Source organism: Salmo trutta, chromosome 10, assembly GCF_901001165.1.
Source record: "Salmo trutta chromosome 10, fSalTru1.1, whole genome shotgun sequence".
Lineage (NCBI taxonomy): Eukaryota > Metazoa > Chordata > Actinopteri > Salmoniformes > Salmonidae > Salmo > Salmo trutta.
In genome coordinates this window covers 9904788-9931964 of record NC_042966.1, presented here as the reverse complement: position 1 = coordinate 9931964, position 27177 = coordinate 9904788, and the positions used below count along the sequence as shown (strand labels likewise).

Below are 27177 nucleotides of genomic sequence, written 5' to 3'. Positions count from 1 at the left end.
GACCTCTTCCGTATTGAGCGAGTCACTGGTACTTCCTGCTTTCGTTTTTGCTTGTAAGCAGGAATCAGGAGGATAGAATTATGGTCAGTTTTGCCAAATGGAGGGCGAGGAATAGCTTTGAATGCATCTCTGTGGGTGGTGTAAAGGTGGTCTAGTTTTATTTCTTTTTTGTAATACTTTTTTCCCCCTCTGGTTACACGTGTGACATGCTGGTAAAAATGAGGTAAACTGATTTAAGTTTGCCTGCATTAAAGTCCCCATCCACTAGAAGCGCTGCTTCTGGATGAGCATTTTCTTCTTTGCTTATGGCCTTATAGAGTTGGTTGAGTGCTGTCTTCGTGCCAGCTTCATTTTGTGGTGGTAAATAGACGGCTATGAATAATACAGATGAGAACTCTCTTGGTAGATAGTGTGGTCTACAGCTTATCATAAGGTACTCTACCTCAGGCGAGCAATACCTCGAGACTCCTTTAATATTAGACATCGGGCACCAGCTGTTATTGGCAAAAAGACACACACCCCCACCCCTCGTCTTACCAGACGTAGCTTCTCTGTTCTGCCGGTGCATGGAAAATCCCTCCAGCTCCATTATCTGTGTCGTCGTTCAGCCACGACTTGGTGAAACACAAGATATTACAGTTCTTAATGTCCCGTTGGTAGAATAATCGTAGGTCGATTTTATTTATTTTTTTCTCCAATGTTAGCAAGTAGAATTGATGGCAGTGGGAGTTTACTCGCTCGCCTACGGATTCTCAAAAAGCAGCCCGATCTGCGTCCTCTTTTCCTCCGTCTTTTCTTCACCCAAATTACGGGGATCTGGGCCTGTTCCCTGGATAGCAGTATATCTTTCTCGTCGGACTCGTTAAAGAAAAAGCTTCTTCTAGTTCGTGGTGAGTAATCCCAGTTCTGATGTCCAGAAGTGACGGTAGCAGCAACATTATGTACAAAATAAGTTACAAACTACGCAAAAAAAAAAGAACAAAATAGCACAATTGGTTACGGGCATGTAAAACATCCGCTATCCTCTTCGGCGCCATCTTTCCGCCATCTTTGACTTCCTAAAACACTAACATTTTCCTCCAATTACTGAGCTTATGTAGTTTAACTGAGTCAAATGACAAGTCCTTTGTTTCAAGAACATCATCATTTTAAATCTCATTCTGTTTTTCTCGATTTTCCATTGGTTCAATGAGATTACAAGTGATAGGTCAGCTGACCCTGTTGACCCAGAAAGTGTAGCTGGAAAGGTTGCTGGATTGAATCCCCGAGCTGACAAGGTAACAATATGTCGTTCTGCTCCCGAGCAAGGCAGTTAACCCACTGTACCCCGGGCACCGATGATGTCGATATTATGGCAGCCCCCCCACACCTCTCTGATTCAGAAGGGATGTTTTAAATGCGGAAGACTAATTTCAGTTGAATGCATTGTTGTACAACTGACTCGGTATCCCCTTTTTTTAAGGGGGGGGGGGGGGGGTTCAGAGTACTGCAAGTTGTACCAGTTCTGGTGTTTTCCTTTTGACTTTTCCTGCTTGTCCAATGACGGTTGCTGTGTGTGGAATAACACTTTCTCTGTCCCTGTATTTAAGTTTGTCGAGTTTTCAGATTGGAACAACCATGTGGCTGTTGAACATTTTCCTAATTTGAACCCTCAACAGTATTACCTTTGCCATGGTTGAAGGTCTCTGCTCCATTTCCTGTGTCAGTTTGTGTCCATATCATTGGATGCAACATCAGGTAGGTTTGTCTTTTTAATGTCATTTTCAGTAGGAGGCTGATTCTCTGCAACAGCCCCTCCATCTTGTTGATCATTTACTTTCTGCAATCTTGAGTGATGCACCCTGACATTGGTGCCTCCGTGACTCAAAAATATCACCACACTATCTTGGCCAATGACTACTCCTGGTCCTTTCCACTCATGACAGTCAACTCGTTTGTAGTACACTTTGTTTCCAGTGTCGTACTTCTCATCGGTTGGTCGAAGCTGTTTACACAGAGCCCTGCGAATTCTCTCTGAACACTCTGCTTCAGTGAACGCTTTTTTTTTGCTGCATGTAGTGCTGAAAGGTGCAGTCCCACCCATGCACTTTCAACATGATATCTGCGAGTGTTTTGATTGTCTCTCCAGAAGTCCATTGCTCCATGGACTGTATGCAGCAGTTGTCTTTACTTCCATGTTGAATTTCTCTGCCATTTCTCTTAGTTCCTTATTATTGAATTCTCCTCCATTGTCACTGTACAATTTATGGGAAGGGCCAGGCACACTTATCCAGGAATGAATGAAATGCTGGATGATTTCACTGGGTTTCTTTGTATTCACAATGCTTCCGACACTGAAGCGTGTGAAGTGGTCGACTATGTGAAGGTGCCACACACTTGGTCCGAGCTCATGTAGATCTACAGCCACTGTTTCATTGTACTTGGAAGCCAGTGGCAAACCAACAGTTTAGGTTTGCTGTATATTTCTGGCATGTCTCACAACTTAACTATCTGCCATAGAATGTAAATACACTCTTCATTATTCCCAGAACTGCTGAGTAATTTCTAAAGTCTCAACTGTAGCATGTCAAAACTGTTTGAAGTTAATACTTTGTTGTTCCTCTGTGTTCATGTTCTCTGGGACTGTCAATCTCCATGTGCTCTGTGTCTGTCAGAATCTCATTTTTACATGGACTCCGATGTCTTTGTCTAAAATGTTTACACAATAGTAGCCTGAGGTAGTAAGTTCAAGGGTCACTGGTTGTTTAAACATCACTTCCTTGTCATTTTTTATGTCTAGTACAGCCCCTGCCTTCTTGAGGGAAGCTTTGCTTAATAAATCAATTCAAAGTTTGTCACGTGCGCCGAATACAACCGGTGTGGACCTTACAGTGAAATGCTTACTTACAGGCTCTAACCAACAGTGCAAAAAAAGTATTAGGTGAACAATAGATAAATAAAGAAATAAAGGGTGAAAAATAACAGTAACAAGGCTATATACAGTAGCGAGGCTACGTACAGACACCGGTTAGTCAGGCTGATTGAGGTAGTATGTAGATATGGTTAAAGTGACTATGCATATATGATGAACAGAGAGTAGCAGTAGCGTAAAGAGGGGTTGGTGGGTGGCGGGACACAATGCAGATAGACCGGTTAGCCAATGTGCAGGCGCACTGGTTGGTCGGGCCAACTGAGGTAGTATGTACATGAATGTATAGTTAAAGTGACTATGCATATATGATAAACAGAGAGTAGAAGCAGTGTAAAAGAGGGATTGGGTTGGGGGGGGGCACACAATGTAAATAGTCCGGGTAGCCATTTGATTACCTGTTCAGGAGTCTTATGGCTTGGGGGTAAAAACTGTTGAGAAGCCTTTTTGTCCTAGACTTGGCACTCCGGTACTGCTTACCATGCGGTAGTAGAGAGAATAGTCTGTGGCTGGGGTCTTTGACAATTTTCAGGGCCTTCCTCTGACACTGCCTGGTGTAGAGGTCCTGGATGGCAGGCAGCTTAGCCCCAGTGATGTACTGGGCCGTACGCACTACCCTCTGTAGTGCCTTGCGGTCAGAGGCCGAGCAATTGCCATACCAGGCAGTGATGTAACCAGTCAGGATAGTAAGGGGATATCTGCAGGGACCACCTATGTTTCAATGTGACTCTTAGTCTGACCCATTTTTGCTGGTATCTTGACTCTGTTGGTAGAATGGACGATTCTCCCATATCCACATGTGAACGCTATGTTGCTTGGTGTGTCAATCATATTTTGTACTCCTTTCATATTTAGTTCACTGACATAGCTAGCAAGGCATTTTGCACCACACACTGCTTGTACATGCAGTATCAATCATAGCAGATCCTAAGGATTCAACTATAAAGAAATCTGTATTAGAAGCAGATTTGTTTGAAAACAGTAATGTTACACTGCTGTATCTGTTTACATTGTCCTCTGTTAGTTTAACTTGTTCATTTTTATGAGGACAGTCTTTAACCCAATGGTAAGTGCTTTGACAAATAGAAAATGTTGAGCTCCTTCCATGCCTGTCCAGTGGATTTGCGCCGGGCAATGGCGCCCTCGACCGGTTGTCTTGAGAACGTGACTTGTTGGCACCTTTTTTTCTCTGCTGCTCAGTGTAATATGCCGCGTCACTCACTTGCATTCCATCTGTTATTTGCGCGGCAGACGTCTTTTCACCCAAAAGTATCTTTAGTGCCGACTTCATTGATGCAACTGTCAGCACAGTACAAGCAGTCAAAGCCAACTCTTTCTCCCTACCGTCCAGGTAGTATTTAGCAACTTGAAAACGAACACTGTATCCGGGAGAACCATGTCTTACTTGCGCATCCTATTGTACCTCTGTTCGAAAGCAATTATGTAGTCCGTCATTGCAACTGAAATGTCTCCAGTAACACTGCCCGTTTTTAATATTCTATGTTCTTTAAGAAGCACAGACCCAGTGCTCTGATCAAAGTTCACACACCGTCATCCTTGTTCAAATCCTCCAGGGATATCTCCAGGGATATTTCCAGTGCTGTATCTCTCGCTCTTCCCACGAGCGATAATACCACCGCAAGTGCTTGCTTTTTGTTGTCCAGGTTAGTAACCCGTGTCCGGATTCAAATGACATTTTTTCCAACTTGCATACAACCTCTTCTTGTCGAAGAGAGGTGTCAGATTGTAGTTATTAACCATCCTCTGCTACCAATGTTAACTCGGTGACACAACGACAAGGTTCCAGTTTAACGAGGGTTACTTCACCGTATTTCCACAGTACATAGTTGCCATCGCACTCAGGCCAGGTCCATCTACAGTGAGACTACTGCGCAGGCGTACTATTAAGAGTGATACCACCTTGATAACAAATATATGGATTCTTTTTTTTATTTAACCAGGTAGGCCAGTTGAGAACAGGTTCTCATTTACAGCTGTGACTTGGCCAAGATAAAGCAAAGCAGTGTGACAACAACAGAGTTACACATGGGGTAAACAAACGTACAGTCAATAACACAATAGAAAAATCGATGTACAGTGTGTGCAAATGTAGGGAGGTAAGGCAATAAATAGGCCATGGAGGTGAAATAATTACAATTCAGCATTAAAACATGAACTTAACACCAACCGCTTCTAACCCCTGGCTACTGAATGTTGCTAGTTGATTTTGTAGTGTAAACCTGTAATTTTCCAGCTGAATCGGTGGTTATGCAGTCTTGTAGTCCTCTAAGAAAATAATAAGAATTCTGTTGAGATTTATTTTTTATGTGCATCTCTTTTTAGTGGATTGCCCAGACAAGGTGTCATCGTGTCCTGATGAGACCACTTGCTGCCTGCTGGGGGATAGGAGCTATGGCTGCTGCCCTATGCCAAGTGTGAGTCATCTGCTCTCAACCCAATAACTTACCACACATCCATATTCAGCTGCCAGGAAATATCAGCTCCTGTAGGATTCAGCTGTATCAAGTCCCCTCTTGCTCTCCTCAGGCTGTGTGTTGTCCAGACCACATCCACTGTTGTCCTGAGGGAACCACCTGTGACCTGGAACAGAGCACCTGTGTTTCTGAACACGGCCAAACTTCCATGGCTGTCAAATTCCCCGCCACATTGACCACGACGTCCCTACAGAGCACAGGTCAGAGACAACGTTACACATCAAACGTTGGCGCATGATGTTAACATCGATTTGCAACAGACTCCGTGGGAATATTCCAGATGAAAAGTTGCATAGTGACAGAAGTGTGATGTCCATACATTAACATGTGAATGTGTGTGTGCTCTGTGGCCTTCAGTCAATGCTGTACCCTGCAACGAATCTGTGGCCTGCGCTGATGGAACCACGTGCTGTAAATTACTAAATGGAGAATGGGCCTGCTGCCCCCTACCCAAGGTACTGTAAACAATATGTGTGTGTCAGTGATAATTCCTGTCACACTTGACAGTAGTGCTCAGCCCTTGAGACCCTGACCTGAGTTAAGTGCTGCTCTTTTTTTACGGTCAGTGGTGTTAAATTTGTCTTGTAGCATTACAGATATGAGAACAGAAACGCTGTATACACTGTAGACGCCTCCTGAGCCCCCCCTCCACCACTAATTCCTCTGACTTCCCCCTAGGCTGTGTGTTGTGATGACCACCTCCACTGCTGCCCCCACGGGACCGTCTGTAACCTGGCAGAGAGTACGTGTGATGACCCCTCTTCGGGCTCTGCCCTGGTACCCATGCTGGACAAGGTGCCCGCCTTTAGCCATGTGTCGCAGGAGGAGCCGCTGCCCAACAGCATATGTGACAAATCCACGTCGTGCCCGGGCAAATCCACGTGCTGCAAGACCACCACAGGAAACTGGGCGTGCTGCCCCCTGCCCAATGTATGAACATTTCCACATTTACCCCTCCACTGACTTATTTTCCAAGTCCAGTCCTTGTTAAGGGTCTAACCTTTTAGTTCACTTTAGGTAACTTTACCTCCGGTTGTAATTGATTAAATGACGTCCATGTTAAATTCTATTCCTAAAGTAACTGGACTTGAATTGATTAATTGGGAAAACACTACTGTCCCTGTACAGTCACTCCAAGTAGTGCTAATTTGATACACTTATGAATAGTCCTTGTTTCCAATCATGAGTCATTTTAATTAAATCCGAGGCAAGTAACCATCACGTTCATAGCCTAAAGGTAGCCTAGCTGTTATATCATGTAATAACTCTGTGCGTTCTCTGTGGCCCTCAGGCTGTGTGTTGCGATGACCACCTCCACTGCTGCCCCCACGGCACTGTGTGTAACCTGGAGGCCAGTAGCTGCGATGACCCCTCAGGCTTCAACATGCCGTGGGTCACCAAGGTGCCAGCACTCACCACCCAGGCACAACTGGCCACTGAGAAGTGTGACGAACAGACCATGTGCCCCGGGGGCACCACCTGCTGCAGACAGAACTCAGGACAGTGGGCATGCTGTCCTCTACCTCATGTGAGTTAACTTTTCCCCCCATCTGGTGGTTTCAATAACGATCTTACCATTCAATCGGCGACAGATTTTCATGTGAATATTCTCATAAAAACAATATGAGCATTTTCCCACCAGAGATGTTTCCATCAAATGGACTTGTTGCAGATAAAAGGCTGTGTGTGGTGACGTAGTACGCATAAAATACATTTTTGGGGTTAAATTCCCATTTACCCCCCCCAAAAAAACGATGTATGTATATGTTAAATGGGTTTCCATTGCATTTAACTATTTTGGTTTTCTTACAAAAAAAGTGTTTTTATATAGCGAGTGTGCCCACTCTGGTAATGGCACGTCCGTTCCAGTCAACAGCGCCCAGATACACGTATAGCCCACGTGAGATTTATTATGGACGAAAGAGCGCAATCATTTTTGTTTGTCAAACGGCAGCCAAGCATCGATGATCATGTCACCAGAATAAGACCCTCCAATATTTATTGGAAAGGAGCATCAAGCTCATCACCGTGCACTTTCAGCACCCTGTGAAGTTTCTCATAACTTATTTAATCTGTAGCCTAATAAACTGCATTCTTTTCTCGACGAGTCGTAAGCGGGAGGACCACACACGTCATCGCCTGACTCCCAAGTTTACTCTGACATGATGGTTATTACATCAATATTTGCACATGCGTTTCCACAGATTTCATTTCTCGTATAATTCATTTTACGGACACAAAAAGATCCCACCTTGTCTAGCGTATTTTGTTACGTCGACATTTGGGAAGTTTACTGAAAAATTCATTATCCACCGGGCCTGTCATGACATTTTATGTGCTTTACTCTCATAAAAAGGTTGGATGGAAACCTGGTTAATGAATCCATTCGTAGACTGAGATGAATTGAAGAGTTGTGTATAATTCTGAAGGAACGTTTGTTTTACGGCTTGAGACTGGCTCTTGGTGTGTGTTACAGAAAGCATATCTTATGTTTTTGCAATTTAGGACACCATATACTGTAGATCAGGGCCCATATTCATAAATCTTCTTAGCCACAGGAGGCTGCTGAGGGGAGGACGGCTCCTGATAATGGCCGGAGTGAATGGAATGCCATCAAACGCATGGTTTCCATGTGTTTGATGTATTTGATACCGTTCTGCTCTAGCCATTACCACAAGCCCGTCCTCCCCAATTAAGGTGCCACAAACCTCCTGTGGGCTCAGCACGCCTCTTTGTGAATACCGGCCTCGATTTTTGGTGATTGCAAAACAAGGGCTCTTAACTCTTAAGTTAGGATTTGAAATAATGTTATTGTTGCCCTTTAGGCGGTGTGCTGCGACGACCACGAGCACTGCTGCCCTAAAGGCTACACGTGTAACGTGGCCGAGCAGACCTGTGACAAAGCTGGGACCCTCAGCTTGCCCTGGGTCCCCAAGGTGCAAGCCCTGCTTCTGCACAGAGTGCTTCCTCAAGCCAGTGCCCCCTCCTTCCCCCTAGCCAAGAACATGTGTGACCCCCACACCAGCTGTCCCAAATATACCACCTGCTGCTTCATGAACAAGTCTGGCAAGTGGGGTTGCTGCCCCCTGCCAAAGGTAAGAAGGCTACTCTGGGGACTTTGGCCGTGGCAACTTTTCAAGATATTATTATTATTATTATTATTTATGATGAACAAAGCAATGGCAATGTAACAGAAAATTTGCAGCTGAAAATGCTAAAAATTGTTAATTGTTACTTACTCCTCTTTGCTCCTTGTGGAGCATAAGGCTGGCTGAAATGACATGGTGAAGTCGTGATTTATACACTAGTAATCTCTGTATGACCTCTCTGTAAATGGTCTGCTCCTCCCCAGGCGGTGTGCTGTGCCAACGGAGACCACTGCTGCCCCAGCGGCTACAGCTGTGATGTCCACAAGACCTCCTGCACTAAGGGCCCCCTGACCATTCCCTGGTACCGCAAAGAGAAGGCCCTGACTGAGGGAGCCATGTTGAAAGACGTAAAGTGTGACGACAAGAGCAGCTGTGCCTCGGGGGCCACCTGCTGCAAGCTGCCCACAGGCGAATGGGGCTGCTGTCCCCTGGTCAAGGTGCGTCGCCATTGACTTTCTGTGATAATGGATTGGATTTATATACAGTGCATTCGTACAGTATTCAGAACCGTTGAGATTTTCCACATTGTTGCGTTACTGCCTTATTCTAAAATGGATTCAATTGTTTTTTTCCCCCCTCAATCTACAGACAATTTTATTTATTTTACTTTTAGCAAATTTATAACAACATTTAATATCACATTGACATAAGTATTCAGTCCCTTTACTCAGTACTTTGTTGAAGCAGCGATTTAAATCCTTGAGTCTTTTTGGTTGTGACGCTACAAGCTTGGCACACCTGTATTTGGGGAGTTTCTCCCATTCTTCCTTGCAGATCCTCTCAAGCACTGTCAGGTTGGATGGGGAGTGTCGCTGCACAGCTATTTTTCAGGTCTCTCCAGAGATGTTAGATCAGGTTCAAGTCCAGGCTCTGGCTGGGCCACTCAAGGACATTCATAGACTTGTCCTGAAGCCACTCCTGTGTTGTCTTGGCTGTGTGCTTAGGGTCATTGTCCTGTTGGAAGGTGAAACTTCGCCCCAGTCTGAGGTACTGAGTGCTCTGAACCAGATTTTCATCAAGGATCTCTCTGTACTTTGCTCCCTGTTCATCTTTGCCTCGATCCTGACTAGTCTCGCAGTCCCTGCCGCTGAAAAACATCCCCAACAGCATGATGCTGCTGCCACCATGCTTCACCGTAGGGATGGTGCCAGGTTTTCTCCAGACGTGAAGCTTGGCATTCAGGCCAAAGAGTTGAATCTTGGTTTCATCAGACCAGAGAATCTTGTTTCTCATAGGCCGCTTGGATTCTCAGACTATCATGTGCCTTTTATTGAGGAGTGGCTTCTGTCTGGCTACTCTACCATAAAGGCCTGATTGGTGGAGTGCTGCAGAGATGGTTGTCCTTTTGGAAGGTTCTCCCATCTCTACAGAGGAACTCTAGAGAACACAGTGGCCTCCATCATTCTTAAATGGATAAAGTTTGGAACCACCAAGACTCTTCTTAGAGCTGGCCGCCTGGCCAAACTGAGCAATTGGGGAGAAGAGCCTTGGTCAGGGAGGTGACCAAAAACTTGATGGTCACTCTGACAGAGCTCTTCTCCCCAATTGCTCAGTTTGGCCGGGCGGCCAGTTCTAAGAAGAGTCTTGGTGGTTCCAAACTTTGTCAATTTAAGAATGATGGAGGCCACTGTGTTCTTGGGGAACTTCAATGCTACAGAAATGTTTTGGTACCCTTCCCCAGATCTGTGCCTCGACACAATCCTGTCTCGGAGCTCTACGGACAATTCCTACGACGTCATGGCTTGGTTTTTGCTCAGACATGCACTGTCAACTGTGGACCTTTTTATATAGACAAGTGTGTGCCTTTCCAAATCATGTCCGATCAATTGAATTTACCACAGGTGGACTCCCAAGTTGTAGAAACATCTCAAGGATGATCAATGGAAACCGGATGCACCTGAGCTCAATTTCGAGTCTCATAGCAAAGGGAATACTTACTGTAAATATGGTATGTTTTTTTTTTTTTTTTTTTATATAATTTTGCAAAAAAATCTAAACCTGTTATTGCTTTGTCGTTATGGGGTATTGTGTGTAGATTGATGAGGAAAATTTGAATCCATTTTGGAGTAAGGCTGTAATGTAACAACATGTGGAAAAAGGGGTCTGACTACTTTCTGAATTCCCCGTTTCGCCTCACAGACGCATCTTGTTGACTCTCTCCTTCTCGCCCCCAATCCACAGGCTGTTTGCTGTACAGACCATGAGCACTGCTGCCCCCAGGGCTACAGCTGCAACATGCAGACTGGGACCTGTGAGAAACTGGTAGAGGCTATACTCCTCAGTACGGTGCCCCTGACAAAGGTAGCAGAGTCCCAGCAGAGGGCAGCAGAGATGAGTATAGATGTGAAGTGTGACAGCACTGGAGAGTACAGCTGTCCCAAACTGGAAACCTGCTGCAAGACCTCACCCACAGAATGGTCCTGCTGCCCTGCACCAAAGGTAGTGAAACTGCTACTTGGAATGAAAATCCTAACTTGAAATATGGAATTTTGATGTAGATGGGAAATGTGTGTACATTTGACAAGTTGAGATGTTCTTAAATCAACTCCATATTTGGTACATAAAGGAAATGTAGCCTTTAAAAACAAAACATTTGGCTGAGGCTGCGCGACCAGATTGAACTGCCCCGTCCTCCGGGACACCTCTTCCCCGTCCTCCGGGACACCTCTTCCCCATATATAAACAACCTTAAAACGTTCTGTACATTTGTTACTTTACCCACATTTTTTTTTTTTTACATAGCAGCTGCTACCCCTCCCTTCATAATGTAGAAGTACTATTTCGTGAGTGACTTTTAGAGCAGATGGTGTGAATAAGCTAGCCTGTCTGTATTTTGTTTCAATCAAACCACAGTGGTGTGCAATGAGTTTTAGCTGCATGAGAGAGAAAATCAGCACATGAGCACACTCCTCCTAAAATCTCATAAGGAATTGCCTGATGTCTTTAGTCTAACATAAGAGTTATGCCACGCTGTGATATTGGTATTTTATATTCATTTGTCATTAAGTGATCTTGTGAGATATTGATTCAACTTTGCTCCAATTTATTTAAACCAGTAACATTCGAAGAAGTGGCATGGCGTCGTTCCGTTCCGTGCTCCTGCCTATGTGACAATGTACGTAGTCTACATGTAACGTTTAGCCTACCCTGTCTACACGTTGCATTGAGGCAAAGCCATCTGCATTTCAACCATAACTAACATGCAACTTATTACGCTTCTCAATGATCATGCAACACTGCCCGATTTGATGGCCAGCACATCATTTGAAATTCACCAGAGTAGCCTTTGGGCGAACCTTTCCGCGCAAGTAGGCGGCGTTTGACAACATTTAAGTGATCAGTCTGCCGCACAGAGTACATTGTGTGTGTGTGTGTGGGCAGTAAATTAGATGTGTGTGTGGTTATAGTTACAACAGACGAAGTTTGTACAACGCGGTTTCAATGAGAGGGGGCAGTCATGCGGGGGAGAATAAGACACAAGTTCAAGGCCAACTGCGGTACTGCAGACATTGTTGCCAGAAAAAAGGATCCCCCGTTTATAGTGAATGGAAAAACGTCAATCTTCGTGGTCAATTGTATAAATAAAAAATATCCACCATATGCATGAACTGATTATTTTAAAATCGCACACAGAAAAGGTTATACCATTTGGCATTCACACTTTTTCAGCAGGGATACTTTTTTCCCCGTCAGAATTGCTCGGGACCCAATTCTTTTTTTTTTCATGACCCCACACCAAATATGACAATCTTAAAATCATTACATTTCTATTGTTACATCAACAAATACTTCAATTCATTACATTCATCTCTTATCAAAATGGAAAGAAACCAATAAATACATTTACTCTTCACATATTTTTCAAACAAAATTTGTCCCATACAATCTGTACTCTAAATTTTTGGGTTAAAATTTTTTCTTTCTTCAGTTCCCCCAACTTTGAATACAAGGCTGTTATACCGATAATTGAGTTGCTCATGGCATCCTGCAGTACCCTAGTCGGCCTTCAACTTGAGTTACTCAATGAGGGGGCAGGACTGAGCTAGCCTGCAACTTCTCTTCCTGGAGTAGCTCAAACTGCGCATGTTAGGTTTCCATGAGACATCGTCTTAACCAACTTCATTTGGCTTTAATGCGCTATTGAATCTTCACATAGGAATGACTGATGTCACTTGATCAATGGCTTTGTCCACTCATGTATACAGTCATTGCTTACACAAGACAGACGTCCAATCATCACGGCGGGGTGAGTGAGAACAGGAAGGGAGGGGGAAGCTGCAGCAGCTATGTAAAACAATTGTGCATAAAGTAGTAAATGCACGCACGGTTGTTTAGCCAATCAGGAAGAGGCGTCTGAGAGTTTGGTGATGCTGTAAAAAAAAAATAATATATATATATATATATACTCAAATGCCCCCATTACTTCCATTGATTGTTAGGTTGTGGTGGCTAAAGTTAGTTGAAGTTTGTGGTGGCTGTTTTAAAGAACATAACCATGGATTATTTTCTACTGACCCATAGACTGCTTTCAGAGTGAGGAATCATCTAACATCGAGTTGTAAAATCCAGAACTAATCCTTTAAACTCGCTTTCTCTTCACAGGCCATATGCTGCACGGACACCAGGCACTGCTGCCCCATGGGATACACATGTGACCTGGAGCGGGGAGGCTGCTCCCAGCAGGCTGAGTTGACCTGGGACATGTTCTACAGCCATGACAAAAAGAAAGACTTTGTTCCGTTTTGACATTGAGCTAAATCGGAAAGCACTGATCTGGACTCTGAGCCAATCAGGATGCAGCACTGATCTGATGTTCCTCACTCCAGCACACAACCTAACCTGCAGAACATTCCATAAGAGGAACAAACAACCTTATGGACACTGGACAAGGGACAGGAGATTTATTTTGTATGTTTTTTTGTGTAAGTGATTTGATTTGGTTCAATTGGGGTAGAACAGGAAATAGAAGTAGAGAATTCAGCATCTCCATCCAATGCCCATCCCAAAGTTTTTTTTAATTTTACTTTTAATTTTATTTTAAAGCAGCTAGCTTGTAGGTTTGTCTCCAATGTCTTTACGCTTGTTACTACTGCCCCATATGCCATTTTCTCTATGCAAATGAGAAAGATGAATGTATTAGTCTCTTGGAACAAGAATTATCATTCTCCAGAATAAGCCTGCTTTAAGATGTATCAAAAATGTATTTTATTCCAAACTCTTTCAAGAACACAGCTACATAGTATAAGAGAGCTGATTTTTCATGTTTCGTTGCTGCAGGCACAACCTAGCATTAGTAAGTGAGCGTTAGTATATCGTTCTTTCTGGAAGCACTACAGAGCCATTGATCAGCTGACAGTGTTACTTTGATTGAACTTTTTGCTCGATTAAAAAAAAAAAAAATGTATGTTTTGCCCTCTGGCCTGGGTTCATCACTTTCTGTGAACATCAAAATGGTCCAGCCTCTGACAGTTTTCTGTCATTAAAATAAAAAATACTGTCACTCACCCCTTAAGTCATAGCTGTTTTTTCTTGATGTCATAATACCAATTGTTGATAAACTTTTCATTTTCAGTATAGGAATTATTGGTAAACCCCAGTTTAATGATTTCTACATGCAATTTGTGGTGCTTGAACAGGTGATGGGGAAGTGAATCCAGTACATAGGAATTGTACGATTTGGTTAGTACAATGTTAGTTGATAACAAAATTGATACTAAGCACTCTGTTCTACCAGCCGTAGTAATGCTAACCAGTAATAATACTTTGAAAGTCAATGCAAACAATACCAGTGAGCACATATCTCTCATCCCATTCCCGACTAACGGCCCAAATTTGTATCTGTACTCTATATTTTTTTTTTTTTTTTTTTTTACATGAATGTCATGTTTCTTGGTTAATTATAGTTTCTTTATCAAATATTTTATCTTTTGAAGGGGAGTTCTGTGTTAGTGTATGCCACTGAGGTGAAATAAAATTGTTTTAGAGATCAGTTTTTGTTCTTCGGTAGGGAAAACCATTTTGTGTTGAGCTGCACTATAGTACAATAATAAACAATGGATGAGTCATGTTTTTGTCTGAACCTGGGAGCCTATGGTTTATGGATATACCCTAGGAAAGGATGCTGAACTTCCTATGCACTTCTGCCCTCGCCCTTTCACCCCTCAGAAGTTATGTACTTGTCTGTGAGTCTCACCTTATCATAGAGGGGTCATACTCAGGGCCCCTGAGTGGTGCAGTGGTCTAGAGGCATCACTATAGACCCTGGTTCGATTCCAGGCTGTATCACAACCGGACGTGATTGGGAGTCCCATAGGGCGGCACACAATTGGCCCAGCATCGTTAGGGTTTGGCCATCATTGTAAATAATAATTTGTTCTTAACTGACTTGCCTAGTTAAATGAAATATTAGTGTGTATCCCAAACTGTTTGGACGCTACAGACATAAGTTGGCAGATCGGTGGTACTGAGTCCCATGGGAGTTGTAGAGCAAAACTGATTTTTGGGATGTTTTGGTCTGCCAAACACCACTTTTAGCTCTGCTATCCTTCACCGCAAATGAGGAAGGCTGAAATCGGCGGATGCGCTGGATTGAGACGCAGCCCATGCAACAACAAAAAACCCATCTAGCTTATTAAAGAGCCACTGAACCCGCTGATTGGCATGTTTCTTTTGCTAATAACATTTTTTAAATCTCAGGTTTGGTGCAGTATTTCGCAAGTGAAAAATGTGCAAAGTGTTGTCTTATGTAAACAGGCTGCTGGGCAGGTCTAACAGTCCATGCGATTGGATAGAGTGCAATCACCGCAGCTGTTCACCCCATGTTAGTGGGGATATGTACAGTGCCTTCAGAAAGTATTCAAACCCATTGACTTTTTCCACATTTTGTTTGGTTGCAGCCTTATTCTAAAATGGAATAAAATGTTTATTTTCCTCATCAATATACAGACAATACCCCATAATGACAAAGCAAAAACAGTTTTGATATTTTTGCTAATTTATTAAAAATAAACATATTTACATAAGTATTCACACCCTTTACTCAGTAATTTGTGGCACCTTCGGCAGCAATTACAGCCTCGAGTCCTCTTGGGTATGACGTTACAAGCTTGGCACACCTGTATTTGGGGAGTGTCTCCCATTCTCTGCAGATCCTCTCAAGCTCTGTCAGGTTGGATGGGGAGCGTTGCTGCACCGCTATTTTCAGGTCTCGCCAGAGATGTTCAATCGGGTTCAAGTCCGGGCTCTGGCTGGGCCACTCAAGGATATTCAGAGACTTGTCCCGAAGCCACTCCTGCATTGTCTTGGCTGTGTGCTTAGGGTCGTTGTCCTGTTGGAAGCTGAAGCTTCGCCCCAGTCTGAGGTCCTGAGCACTCTGGATCAGGTTTTCATCTTTGCCTCAATCCTGACTAGTCTCCCAGTCCCTGCCACTGAAAAACATCCCCACAGCATGATGCTGCCACCACCATGGGGATGGTGCCAGGTTTCCTCCAGACATGACACTTAGCATTCAGGCCAAAAATAGTTCAATCTTGGTTTCATCAGACCAGAGAATCTTGTTTCTCATGGTCTGAGAGTCTTTAGGTGCCTTTTGGCAAACTCCAAAACGGACTTTCATGTGCATTTTACTGAGGAGTGGCTTCCGTCTGGCCACTCTACCATAAAGGCCTGATTGATGGAGTGCTGCAGAGATGGTTGTCTTTCTGGAAGGTTCTCCCATCTCCACAGAGGAACCCTACAGCTCTGTCAGAGTGACCATCGGGTTCTTGGTCACCTCCCTGACCAAGGCCCTTCTCCCCCGATTGCTCAGTTTGGCTGGGCAGCCAGCTCTAGGAAGAGTCTTGGTGATTCCAGACTTCTTCCATTTAAGAATGGTGGAAGCCACTGTGTTCTTGGGGAACTTCAATGCTGTAGACATTTTTTTGGTACCCTTCCCCAGATCTGTGCCTCGACACAATCCTGTCTCGGAGCTCTACAGACAATTCCTTCGACCTCATGGCTTGGTTTTTGCTCTGACATGCACTGTCAAATATGGGACCTTATATAGACAGGTGTGTGCCTTTCCAAATCATGTTCAATCAATTGAATTTACCACAGGTGGACTCCAATGAAGTTGTAGAAACGTCGCAAGGATGATCAATGAAAACCGGATGCACAAGAGCTCAATTTAGAGTCTCATAGCAAAGGGTCTGAATACTTAAGGTATTTTTGTATTTCTATTTTAAAACATTTGCAAAAATGTCTAAAAACCTGTTTTCACTTTGATTATGGGGTATTGTGTGTAGATTGCTAAGGATGTTTATGTATTTAATCCATTTTAGAATAAAGCTGTAATGTAACAATGTGGAAAAAGTAAAAGGGGTCTGAATACTTTCCGAAGGCATCCTCAAATAAAAACCCAACCCGCTCGGATGTTCCAAACTTCGTTTTAGACGAGACTGACTTTATGACCAAAATCATCCTATTTTCACTTTGTAGTAAATTTTGACACTAGAATAACTGTTTCTGACTCATATCGATCCCACATAGGCCATTTTCAAAGGGATTCGTTGCTTTAGAAAGGCAGTTGGTCTTTTAGTATTACGCTAATTAGATTTCCACAGGGCACGGACATCGACTCTAGGGGTTTTAACTCCAATGACCCACCATGGGCCCTTTGGCCTTTTGGCTTTACAACCCTCTGTTGTATTCTGCCACATGGCACCATTGTAAAGAGCCACAGTCTGTACGGTTTCCAGTCATTTCAGTTCATGATTTTTAAAGTGAAGAATATGATTGATACATTTTGTACCTTAATGAGAGAAGTACAACTGTACAACCTTATCCTGAATGGTTAGAAACATAATTCAATTTGACTGCCACGGAGATGGACTCCTGATAACGGACATTTTCCAAGTCTAAACAAAGCCTTTTGCAAGTACATAGACAGATCCCAGGGCACTCAAACAGAACTCGGATGAAACTCGTTGACCTGTTTATGTGTGCTCCTCCTGAGCGCCTCTTCATTGGTTTGTTTCCGTTCAGATGTTGCCAGAGAAAATGTCTCATGGGTGGTCTGTGCTTTTTCATGACACCCCCTCTGGCATGTTGCTAACTCCCATGGGAATTCTGAGGATCAGAATTTGTTGGATGGGATGGGAAGCTTTAATGAACCAGTGCTAACTACCCGATTTGTATGAAAAGTTTAACTTCACTCTACCATAACTTTTACCAGCTTCACTTACTCCGCTTAAATGTTTTATTGGACTAAATTCCACTTTTTGATCAATCAGACTCAATACTACTATTCTACCTTCACGCTCCATTGTGATTCTTACTTTGTTGTTTATTTATTGATGTTATATTCATGTTATACCTATGTATTTCATGCCATAGGTATCAATACAACATATCTTCGAAGGTGATTGTACAACAGAATGAAATGAGGACAGAGATTGGAGGCCAGTTTGATATAGGGAGGTGTATGTATGTGTTTGTTTATGTATTTAACCCCAAATTAAAAAACAGACTACCTGCTTAGTCAAAAGACACATTGAAGAAAATAATATTATGACAGTAAAACTGCTAGACTCAAGACAGTACCGAGCCTAGAGGAGTACAGTAACAGTAGTGTGTTTCTGGGGTTCGGGCCGGGGGTGGAAGTTCTCATAACTCTCACAGATGGCCTGTCAGCAGAAAGCTGGTTGGTTACACTTGGAACACAGCACACACAAACATACACAGAATCCCACACACATTCACAGAACAGACACAAGTAGCTAAGTCCAACTGGCCAAAGTACTCCGTCGGTCTCTACTAATACAAAGAGAACTTCTCACAGAATTTTACCCCCAAAAAATATGGGGGATTGGACATGATGCAGTCAACTACATAGATGGAAGCTACAACCTAACTGCAATATTAAAGCTGATCTACCCACTAAAAAAATAAATACAAAAATAGAAAAGGAGCAGCTGCTTTGCCTTTCCGGCAGGTTGGATTACTACCTATGTGTTTTATTGTCATTAAAACCTATAACGACACAGGACGAGACCCAGATGCAGACACAGGAGGCAGATGGTTCGAGTCTCTGATACGTATTCATAGACAAGGGGCAGGCAAGAGGCAGGTCGAGGACAGGCAGACGTTTGTAAACCAGGTCTGAGTCAGATGGCTACAGGACGGCAGGCAGGCTCGAGGTCAGGCAGACGTTTGTAAACCAGGTCAGAGTCAGATGGCTACAGGACGGCAGGCAGGCTCGAGGTCAGGCAGACGTTCAGATGGGTACAGGACGACAGGCAGGCTCGAGGTCAGGCAGAAGTTCAGATGGGTACAGGACGACAGGCAGGCTCGAGGTCAGGCAGAAGTTCAGATGGGTACAGGACGACAGGCAGGCTCGAGGTCAGGCAGACGTTTGTAAACCAGGTCAGAGTCAGATGGCTACAGGACGGCAGGCAGGCTCGAGGTCAGGCAGACGTTTGTAAACCAGGTCAGAGTCAGATGGCTACAGGACGGCAGGCAGGCTCGAGGTCAGGCAGACGTTGTAAACCAGGTCAGAGACAGATGGCTACAGGACGGCAGGCAGGCTCGAGGTCAGGGAGACGTTTGTAAACCAGGTCAGAGTCAGATGGCTACAGGACAGCAGGCAGGCTCGAGGTCAGCGAAGACAGAAAAGGTTGGAACCGGGACTAGAAAACAGGGACTAGAAAAACAGGAGTACGGAAAAAAACACGCTGGTAGGCTTGATGAGACAAGACGAACTGGCAACAGACAAACAGGCATCTCCAAACTCTGATGCTGCTAATGGTTATTAGCAGGGCCGCAACTTTCACCGGGGACGGGGGGGGGACATGTCCCCACCACATTTATGAAATTGCATTTTGACCTCCCCAGTTTAATCATTGGAATGTGATACAAAACGATGCAATAGGGTGCTTTAGGACCAGACTTTTTCTTAAATGTAGATGTTCCAAAGGTCTTGATTGATGGCTTGATTGGCTATGGGTGGAAGCCAGGAGATGCTAAATGTGTTTGTTAATTAATGGTCAATTACCGTGAGACCGGCAGTTATTTGCTTGACAATCACTGGCTGACAAAATTGAATGACAGCCATAGCCCTAGTTAAAGGTTTCATTTCTATTAGGGCTAGGGAGGGGGTGTTGGTGTTGGCCGACAATGAAGATAACAGGAAGTAGACATTGTAGATTGGCCATTATTGTACCTTAGGTGTACAGAGGGCTTAGATGTCAAGGTTCTCACACAGTAAGATTATAGATTTGAAGGTTGAGGGTTTTATCTGAATGCCTAACTTTACAGGGAACGGAAACTTTACAGTGGTGCATGTACAAGAATCAGGATTACTTTCTGAAATTCCTACAACTTTGCACTGGAACCACACATAATAGTGAACAAATATGAAAAAGGACAACTTTACAAGTTATACTTTGGGATAAGGTTTATTCTTTTCCAAAACTGACGAACTAAGACACATTGGAAACCCGTAAACCTATGAAACATAGTTTAGATACTGTACCTGTGGTTAAGTTAGTCCAAGTGGTTCATACAGTTATGAGAGTACACAGACACAGATAACCTGTGAAGCGTTGTCTGTGCGTGAGGATTGTTTAGATCCACGGCCTTCCCTGTCATTACAGGGTTGAGTTGTTTACTTTCTAAATGTAATCCATAACAGTTACTAGTTACCTGTCCAACATTATCAGTAACGGTAGAAATCTGTCTTTCTGCCCCTGAACAAGGCAGTTAACCCACTGTTCTTAGGCCGTCATTGTAAATAAGAATTTGTTCTTAACTGACTTGCCTAGTTAAATAAAGGTCAAATATATATATTTTTTTAAATCTAAATGTTTTTGCACCTCAACTTTATTTTACCAGAAAATTATCATAATCCATTTGATAATTTGTACATTCTATATACATAAATAAAATTGTGCTAGAAACGTCACTACAGATGTGGTTTCGATCCCATGCTGTGTCACAGCCAGCTGCGACCGGGAGACCCAAGAGGCGGCACACAATTGGCCCAGTGTCATCCGGGTTAGGGCGTGTTTCGGAGGACGCATGGCTCTCGACCTTCGCCTCTCCGTACGGGAGTTGCAGCAATGGGACAAGACTGTAACTACGATTTGGATTTTACGAAAAAGGGGTAAAAAGTTTTTTTATATAACTATGAAATAACTCACTGGTAGAAAACAAATCATGTAGAAACCAAATAAGTGTTAAACAAATACAAAAATGTTATATATTTGAGATTATTCAAAGTAGCCACCCTTTGCCATGACGACAGCTTTGCACACTCTTGGCATTCTCTCAACCAGCTTCATGAGGTAGTCACCTGGAATGGATTTCAATTAACAGGTGTGTCTTGTTAAAAGTTAATTTGTAGAATTTCTTTCCTTCTTAATCCGTTTGAGCCAATCAGTTGTGTTTTGACAAGGTAGGGGTGGTATACAGAAGATAGGCCTACTAAAGGACACCAATAATAAGAAGAGACTTGCTTGTGACAAGAAACACGACCAAATCTATCGTGTTTGGAGGAAAAAGGGGGACGCTTGCAAGCTGAAGAACACCATTCCAACCGTGAAGCACGGGGGTGGCAGCATCATGTTGTGGGGGTGCTTTGCTGCAGGAGGGACTGGTGCACTTCACAAAATAAATGGCATCATGAGGCAGGAAAATTATGTGGATATATTGAAGCAACATCTCAAGACATCAGTCAGGAAGTTAAAGCTTGGTCGCAAATGGGTCTTCCAAATGGACAATGACCCCAAGCATACTTCCAAAGCTGTGGCAAAATGGCTTAAGGACAACAAAGTCAAGGCCCTGACCTCAATCCCATAGAACATTTGTGGGCAGAACTGAAAAAGTGTGTGCGAGCAAGGAGGCCTACAAACCTGACTCAGTTACACCAGCTCTGTCAGGAGGAATGGGCCAAAAATCACCCAACTTATTGTGGGAAGTTTGTGGAAGGGTACCCGAAACATTTGACCCAAGTTAAACAATTTAAAGGCAATGCTACCAAATAATAATTGAGTGTATGTAAACTTCTGACCCACTGGGAATGTGATGAAAGAAATAAAAGCTGAAATAAATCATTCCCTCTACTATTATTCTGACATTTCACATTCTTAAAATAAAGTGGTGATCCTTACTGACCTAAGACAGGGAATTTTTACTTGGATCAAATGTCAGGAATTGTGAAAAACTGAGTGTATGGTGTATGTATGTAAGGTGTATGTAAACTTCCGACTTCAAACTGTATATAAAATAGCTTAACTGGCTAAGGTAGACTATGAGGCTTAACAGCCTAATAGAAGTAGGATTTTTTTATTAGGCCTACGTACAATTGCAACTGGTCAAAAATGTAGCATCCTACATAAAACAATCATTTAAAGAAAAAAAGTCTGCACATTCGAACTAAAACAATGTAACTAATAATTAAAAGCACACATTTGTAAATCCCAAACTCTAAAAGTAATTGGAAATGTAGATACAAATTATGTGTGACATTGTGGTTACAATAAAGAATGTAGCCCATCATGCAAATGTTTCCTATTAGCAGGACAATAGACTTTTTATAGCCTGGCTACTGTTGTGAAAATCCCTCAACTTGCAATGTATTCAATGCTTAAGTACTCTAAAGTGTTACATTTCAAACTCAAAACAGCATTTCTTCATCAACATCTTTATGCTTTCGTTAATCTTCTTGATCTTCTTCCTTTTTTTTCATGTAGCAATTTTGAGCAAATTGCTCAAGGGCCACGGTTGATTCGTCTGTGGAGATGACGTTATTGAATGTCTCGCCAGCTTTGATCCATGCCTGGGCTTGCAGGACGCAAAGTTATTTGTTTGTCAGACGAATCATTGACTCACTCACGCGTTGAAAAGGGCGAGGATCGAGATGAAGTCACAATCCATGCCAGGCACACCTGTGAGCTCTGGAACTCCACCTCCGACATACCTGGCGGGTTCATCAGGTCTTCGGTTCACCCTGGCATTTCCATTCCTCTTCTGACAACAGAACTTGACCAACTGCTCACCAGGCACAGCAAGGGCCGCCCGGACCGTTACGCTGTTCTGCTATTCCAAGGATGTGTAACTGAAGAGAGATACCACGAGTGGGCACAGAATACATAGCCTTCCTGCTGTGGACCGTTTCACGCTGCTCTGAAACAAATATGCCATGATATTCTTAAAATGTGTTGACTGAATATATAAGCAAGTGATGTCTGATAAATAATCAAGTTAGGTTTCTCCAGAAATAAATCATTCTAAATAACAAACTGTCTTTATTTACAAATTAGTGAGAATGTCTCACCCCATGTTCAAGAATTGTCTATTTTAAATGAAAACGAAATCTCTATTGTTACTTTTTAAACAAAGCGATTATTATTATTATTTTTGAATTATATAAAAGCCCCTTAGATATTCTCAGATATTCTCACAGATCCAAACAGAAAATGCACCTTAGATATTAATGTAGATTCCTCCAACCCTCTAAATGTAATTATTGGCGGAGAGTCACGTCATTGAAAAAAAGATTTTTCCATATACCGTAGGCCTACCATAGGCTTAAAAATATATATATTTTTTAAACACTTATGCAACTAAGGGTTACCTTCTTTTTTTTTTTATAAATGTGCAGAATTGTCTAAAAAAACTGTTTTCGCTTTGTCATTATGGGGTATTGTGTGTAGATTGACGATGGCACAGCTGTATTTGGGGAGTTCCTCCCATTCTTTTTTGCAGATCCTCTCAAGCTCTGTCAGGTTGGATAGGGAGCGTCGCTGCACAGGTATTTTGAGGTCTCTCCAGAGTTGTTTGATCGGGTTCAAGTCTGGGATCTGGCTGGCCACTCAAGGACATTCAGAGACTTGTCCCGAAGCCACTCCTGCATGTTGGAAAGTGAACCTTTACCAGGTTTTCATCAAGGAGCTCTCTGTACTTTGCTCCGTTCATCTTTCCCTCGATCCTGACTAGTCTCCCAGTCCCTGAAAAACATCCCCACAGCATGATGCTGCCACCACCATGCTTCACCGTAGGGATGGTATTGGCCAGGTGATGAGCGGTCCCTGGTTTCCTCCAGTCATGAAGCTTGGCATTCAGGCCAAAGAGTTCAATCTTGGTTTCATCAGACCAGAGAATCTGATTTCTCATGGTCTGAGGGTCCTTCAGGCAAACTCCAAGCGGGCTGTCATGTGCCTTTTACTGAGGAGTGGCTTCCGTCTGGCCACTCTACCATAAAGGCTGATTGGTGGAGTGCTGCAGTGATGGCAGTCCTTCTGGAAGGTTCTCCCATCTCCACAGAGAAACTCTGTGGAGTTAACTACCTCATGAAGCTGGTTGAGCGAATGCCAAGAAGAATCTAAAAAATACTACCGGTCAAAAGTTTAAAACACCAACTCATTCAAGGGTTTTTCTTTATTTTTACTATTTTCTACATTGTAGAATAATAGTGAAGACATCAACACTATGAAAGAACACATATGGAACCATGTAGTAACCCAAAAAGTGTTAAATAAATCAAAATATATTTTATATTTGAGATTCTTCAAATAGCCACCCTTTGCCTTGATGACAGCTTTATACACTCTTGGCATTCTCTAAACCAGCTTCACCTGGAATGCTCTTCCAACAGTCTTGAAGGAGTTCCTACATATGCTGAACACTTGTTGGCTGCTTTTCCTTCACTTTGCGGTCCGACTCATACCAAACCATCTCAATTTGGTTGAGGTTGGGGGATTCTGGAGGCCAGGTCATCTGATGCAGCACTCCATCACTCTCATTCTTGGTAAAATAGCCCTTACACAGCCTGGAGGTGTGTTGGGTCATTGTCCTGTTGAAAAACAAATGATAGTCCCCCTTAAGCCCAAACCAGATGGGATAGCGTATCGCTGCAGAATACTGTGGTAGCCATGCTGGTTAAGCGTGCCTTGAATTCTAAATAAATCACAGACAGTGTCACCAGCAAAGCACCCCCACACCATAACACATCCTCCTCCATGCTTCACGGTGGGAAATATACATGCGGAGATCATCCGTTCACCCACATCACGTCAAACAAAGACATGGCGGTTGGAACCAAAAATCTCAAATTTCGACTCCAGACCAAAGGACAAATTTAAACCGGTCTAATGTCCATTGCTCATGTTTCTTGGCTCAAGCAAGTCTCTTCTTCTTATTGGTGTCCTTTAGTAGTGGTTTCTTTGCAGCAATTCGACCATGAAGGCCTGTTTCACACAGTCTCCTCTGAACAGTTGATGTTGAGATGTGTCTGTTACTTGAACTCTGTGAAGCATTTATTTGGGCTGCAATTTCTGAGGCTGGTAACTCTAATGAACTTATCCTCTGCAGCAGAGGTAACTCTGGGTCTTCCTTTCCTCATGAGAGCCAGTTTCATCATAGCGCTTGATGGTTTTTGTGACTGCACTTGAAGAAACTTTCAAAGTTCTTGACATTTTCCATGTCGACTGACCTTCATGTCTTCAAGTAATGATGGACTGTCATTTCTCTTTGCTTTTTTGAACTGTTCTTGCCATAATATAGACTTGGTCTTTTACCAAATAGGGCTATCTTCTGTATACCCTATTGTGTCACAACACAACTGATTGGCTCAAATGCATTAAAAAAATACATTCCACAAATGTACTTTTAACAAGGCACACCTGTTAATTGAAATGCATTCCAGGTGACTACCTCATGAATCTGTTTGAGAGAATGCCAAGAGTGTGCAAAGCTGTCATCAAGGCAAAGGGTGGCTATTTGAAGAATCTCAAATATAAAATATATTTTGATTTGTTTAACACTTTTTGGGGGGTTTCTACATGATTCCATGTGTTATTTCATACTTTTGATGTCTTTACTATTATTCTACAATGTAGAAAATAGCAAAAATAAATTAAAACCCTTCAATGAGTAGGTGTGTCCAAACATTCGACTGGTATGTATGTATGTATGTATGTATGTCTGTATGTATATATATATATGTGTGTGTGTGTTACCTGTTAGATATTGGGGGCTTCCAGGGATATGCTTTTGTATGTTATTGCTGTAAGAGTGAGTTAGCTAGCATGCTTAATTGTAATAAGGCATTAGCTCCCTGCTAATTCACAGTTATTTCCATGCTAACAGACAAATCATGAATCTACAGCCTCTAACATACTGTTGTCCTGCACATCTAATTTGCTTCCTTGTATGTATCGTCAGGTAATTACATTTATTGTATTTTGTACTGTTTTTGTAATTGTTATTTTTGATTACAAAATACCCAATCTGATATTGACAAGCGAGTGATGAATCATGAATCTACAGCCATCAATATATTGGGAGGAGGTCAGATACCTGGCAGCGTGGGGCCGGAACAACAACCTCTCCCTCAACGTCAGTAAGACCAAGGAGCTGATCGTGGACAACAGTAGAGCGGGTCGAGAGCTTCAAGTTCCTCTGTCTCCGAATCACTAAGAACTTATAGAAAAATGGTCCATATAATTGTGCACAGTTGTGAAGAAGGCGCGACAGTGCGTCTTCCCCCTCAGGAGGTTGAAAAGGTTTAGCAGACGGCCCAGTACATCACTGGGACCGAGCTGCCTGCCATCCAGGACCTCTATATAAGACGGTGTGAAAGGAAGGCCCGGGAAAATCGTTAGACTCCAACCACCAAAGCCATAGACCGTTCTCTCTGCTTCCGCGTGGCAAGCGATACCGCTCCATCAAGTCTGACACCAACAGGCTCCTGAACAGCTTCTATCCATCCCCATGCCATAAGACTGCTAAATAGCGAACTACATAGTCCATGTAGCCATTTTGTTAGCGATCTGAGTTGACCATTATATTTTATTATTATTTTTGTACTGTCTCGATGCACACTCACAGGACCTTACACACTTACATACACTGACACACCAACACACATAAAAACACTCACTCCATAATTTGCTCACACACATAATATGCACATACATTTATACTGACTCTACTACACGCACAAACACAATGTATGCTGCTACTACTCTGTTTATCATATACTGATGCCTAGTCACCTTATCCCTATACATATCTACCTCCTTTCTTTAAAAACACAATGCAAAAGTGTAATGAAGTATGATCACATCGGTTACAGATCCATGGACTTTTTTCTCTGACAAATATTTTGCCTATAATAAGTCTATAGCTACTCATAACAATAGATGGTCTGTGTCCCTCAACAATTCTGCCTTTTATCTGTGTGATGTAGGCATGGTGCATACCATTCATGTTTTGAAGACAATCCATCATGTTGAGAATAATTCATCACGAGTCCACTAACATCTGTTATTTTGAGTTGGAATACTTCAGTAAAGTTTGTGTTTAAAACAAGCTTTGTGGATTTGGGAAAGAAGACACCCTGATATATCACCTCACTGGAGAGTCAGTGCACATTGAGTTGAATGACAGAAGATTCTACTACTTACTGCATTGATCCGAATCTATTATCTGCCACTGCACACCTTGCATTGCCAATGAGAATCAAAAGTAGTTGGCTAAAATGTGTAGCTAGTTTCACTTCCTTGTCTACAAATCCTTTCGGCCCCGTGATTGGATAACATGGTATAACAGGAGGGGTCTTTAAATATAATGGGCGATATGATTGGAT

The 27177-nt window shown here is 42.8% G+C and overlaps 1 protein-coding gene across 2 annotated transcripts in view; it reads left to right on the top strand.

The window, feature by feature from the left end:
* The window catches only part of grnb (granulin b), a 30228-nt gene extending 15597 nt beyond the window's left edge, over positions 1-14631 (top strand). For both annotated transcript variants that reach the window (XM_029764320.1, XM_029764319.1), the window contains exons 9-17: positions 5252-5343; positions 5456-5603; positions 5761-5858; positions 6082-6333; positions 6695-6931; positions 8229-8498; positions 8756-8989; positions 10734-10991; positions 13155-14631. In XM_029764320.1, the coding sequence (XP_029620180.1) occupies positions 5252-5343; positions 5456-5603; positions 5761-5858; positions 6082-6333; positions 6695-6931; positions 8229-8498; positions 8756-8989; positions 10734-10991; positions 13155-13298 (1733 nt within the window). In that variant the 3' untranslated portion in view covers positions 13299-14631. The remainder of the gene's footprint in view (positions 1-5251; positions 5344-5455; positions 5604-5760; positions 5859-6081; positions 6334-6694; positions 6932-8228; positions 8499-8755; positions 8990-10733; positions 10992-13154) is intronic.
* The last annotated feature ends 12546 nt before the right edge of the window (positions 14632-27177 follow it).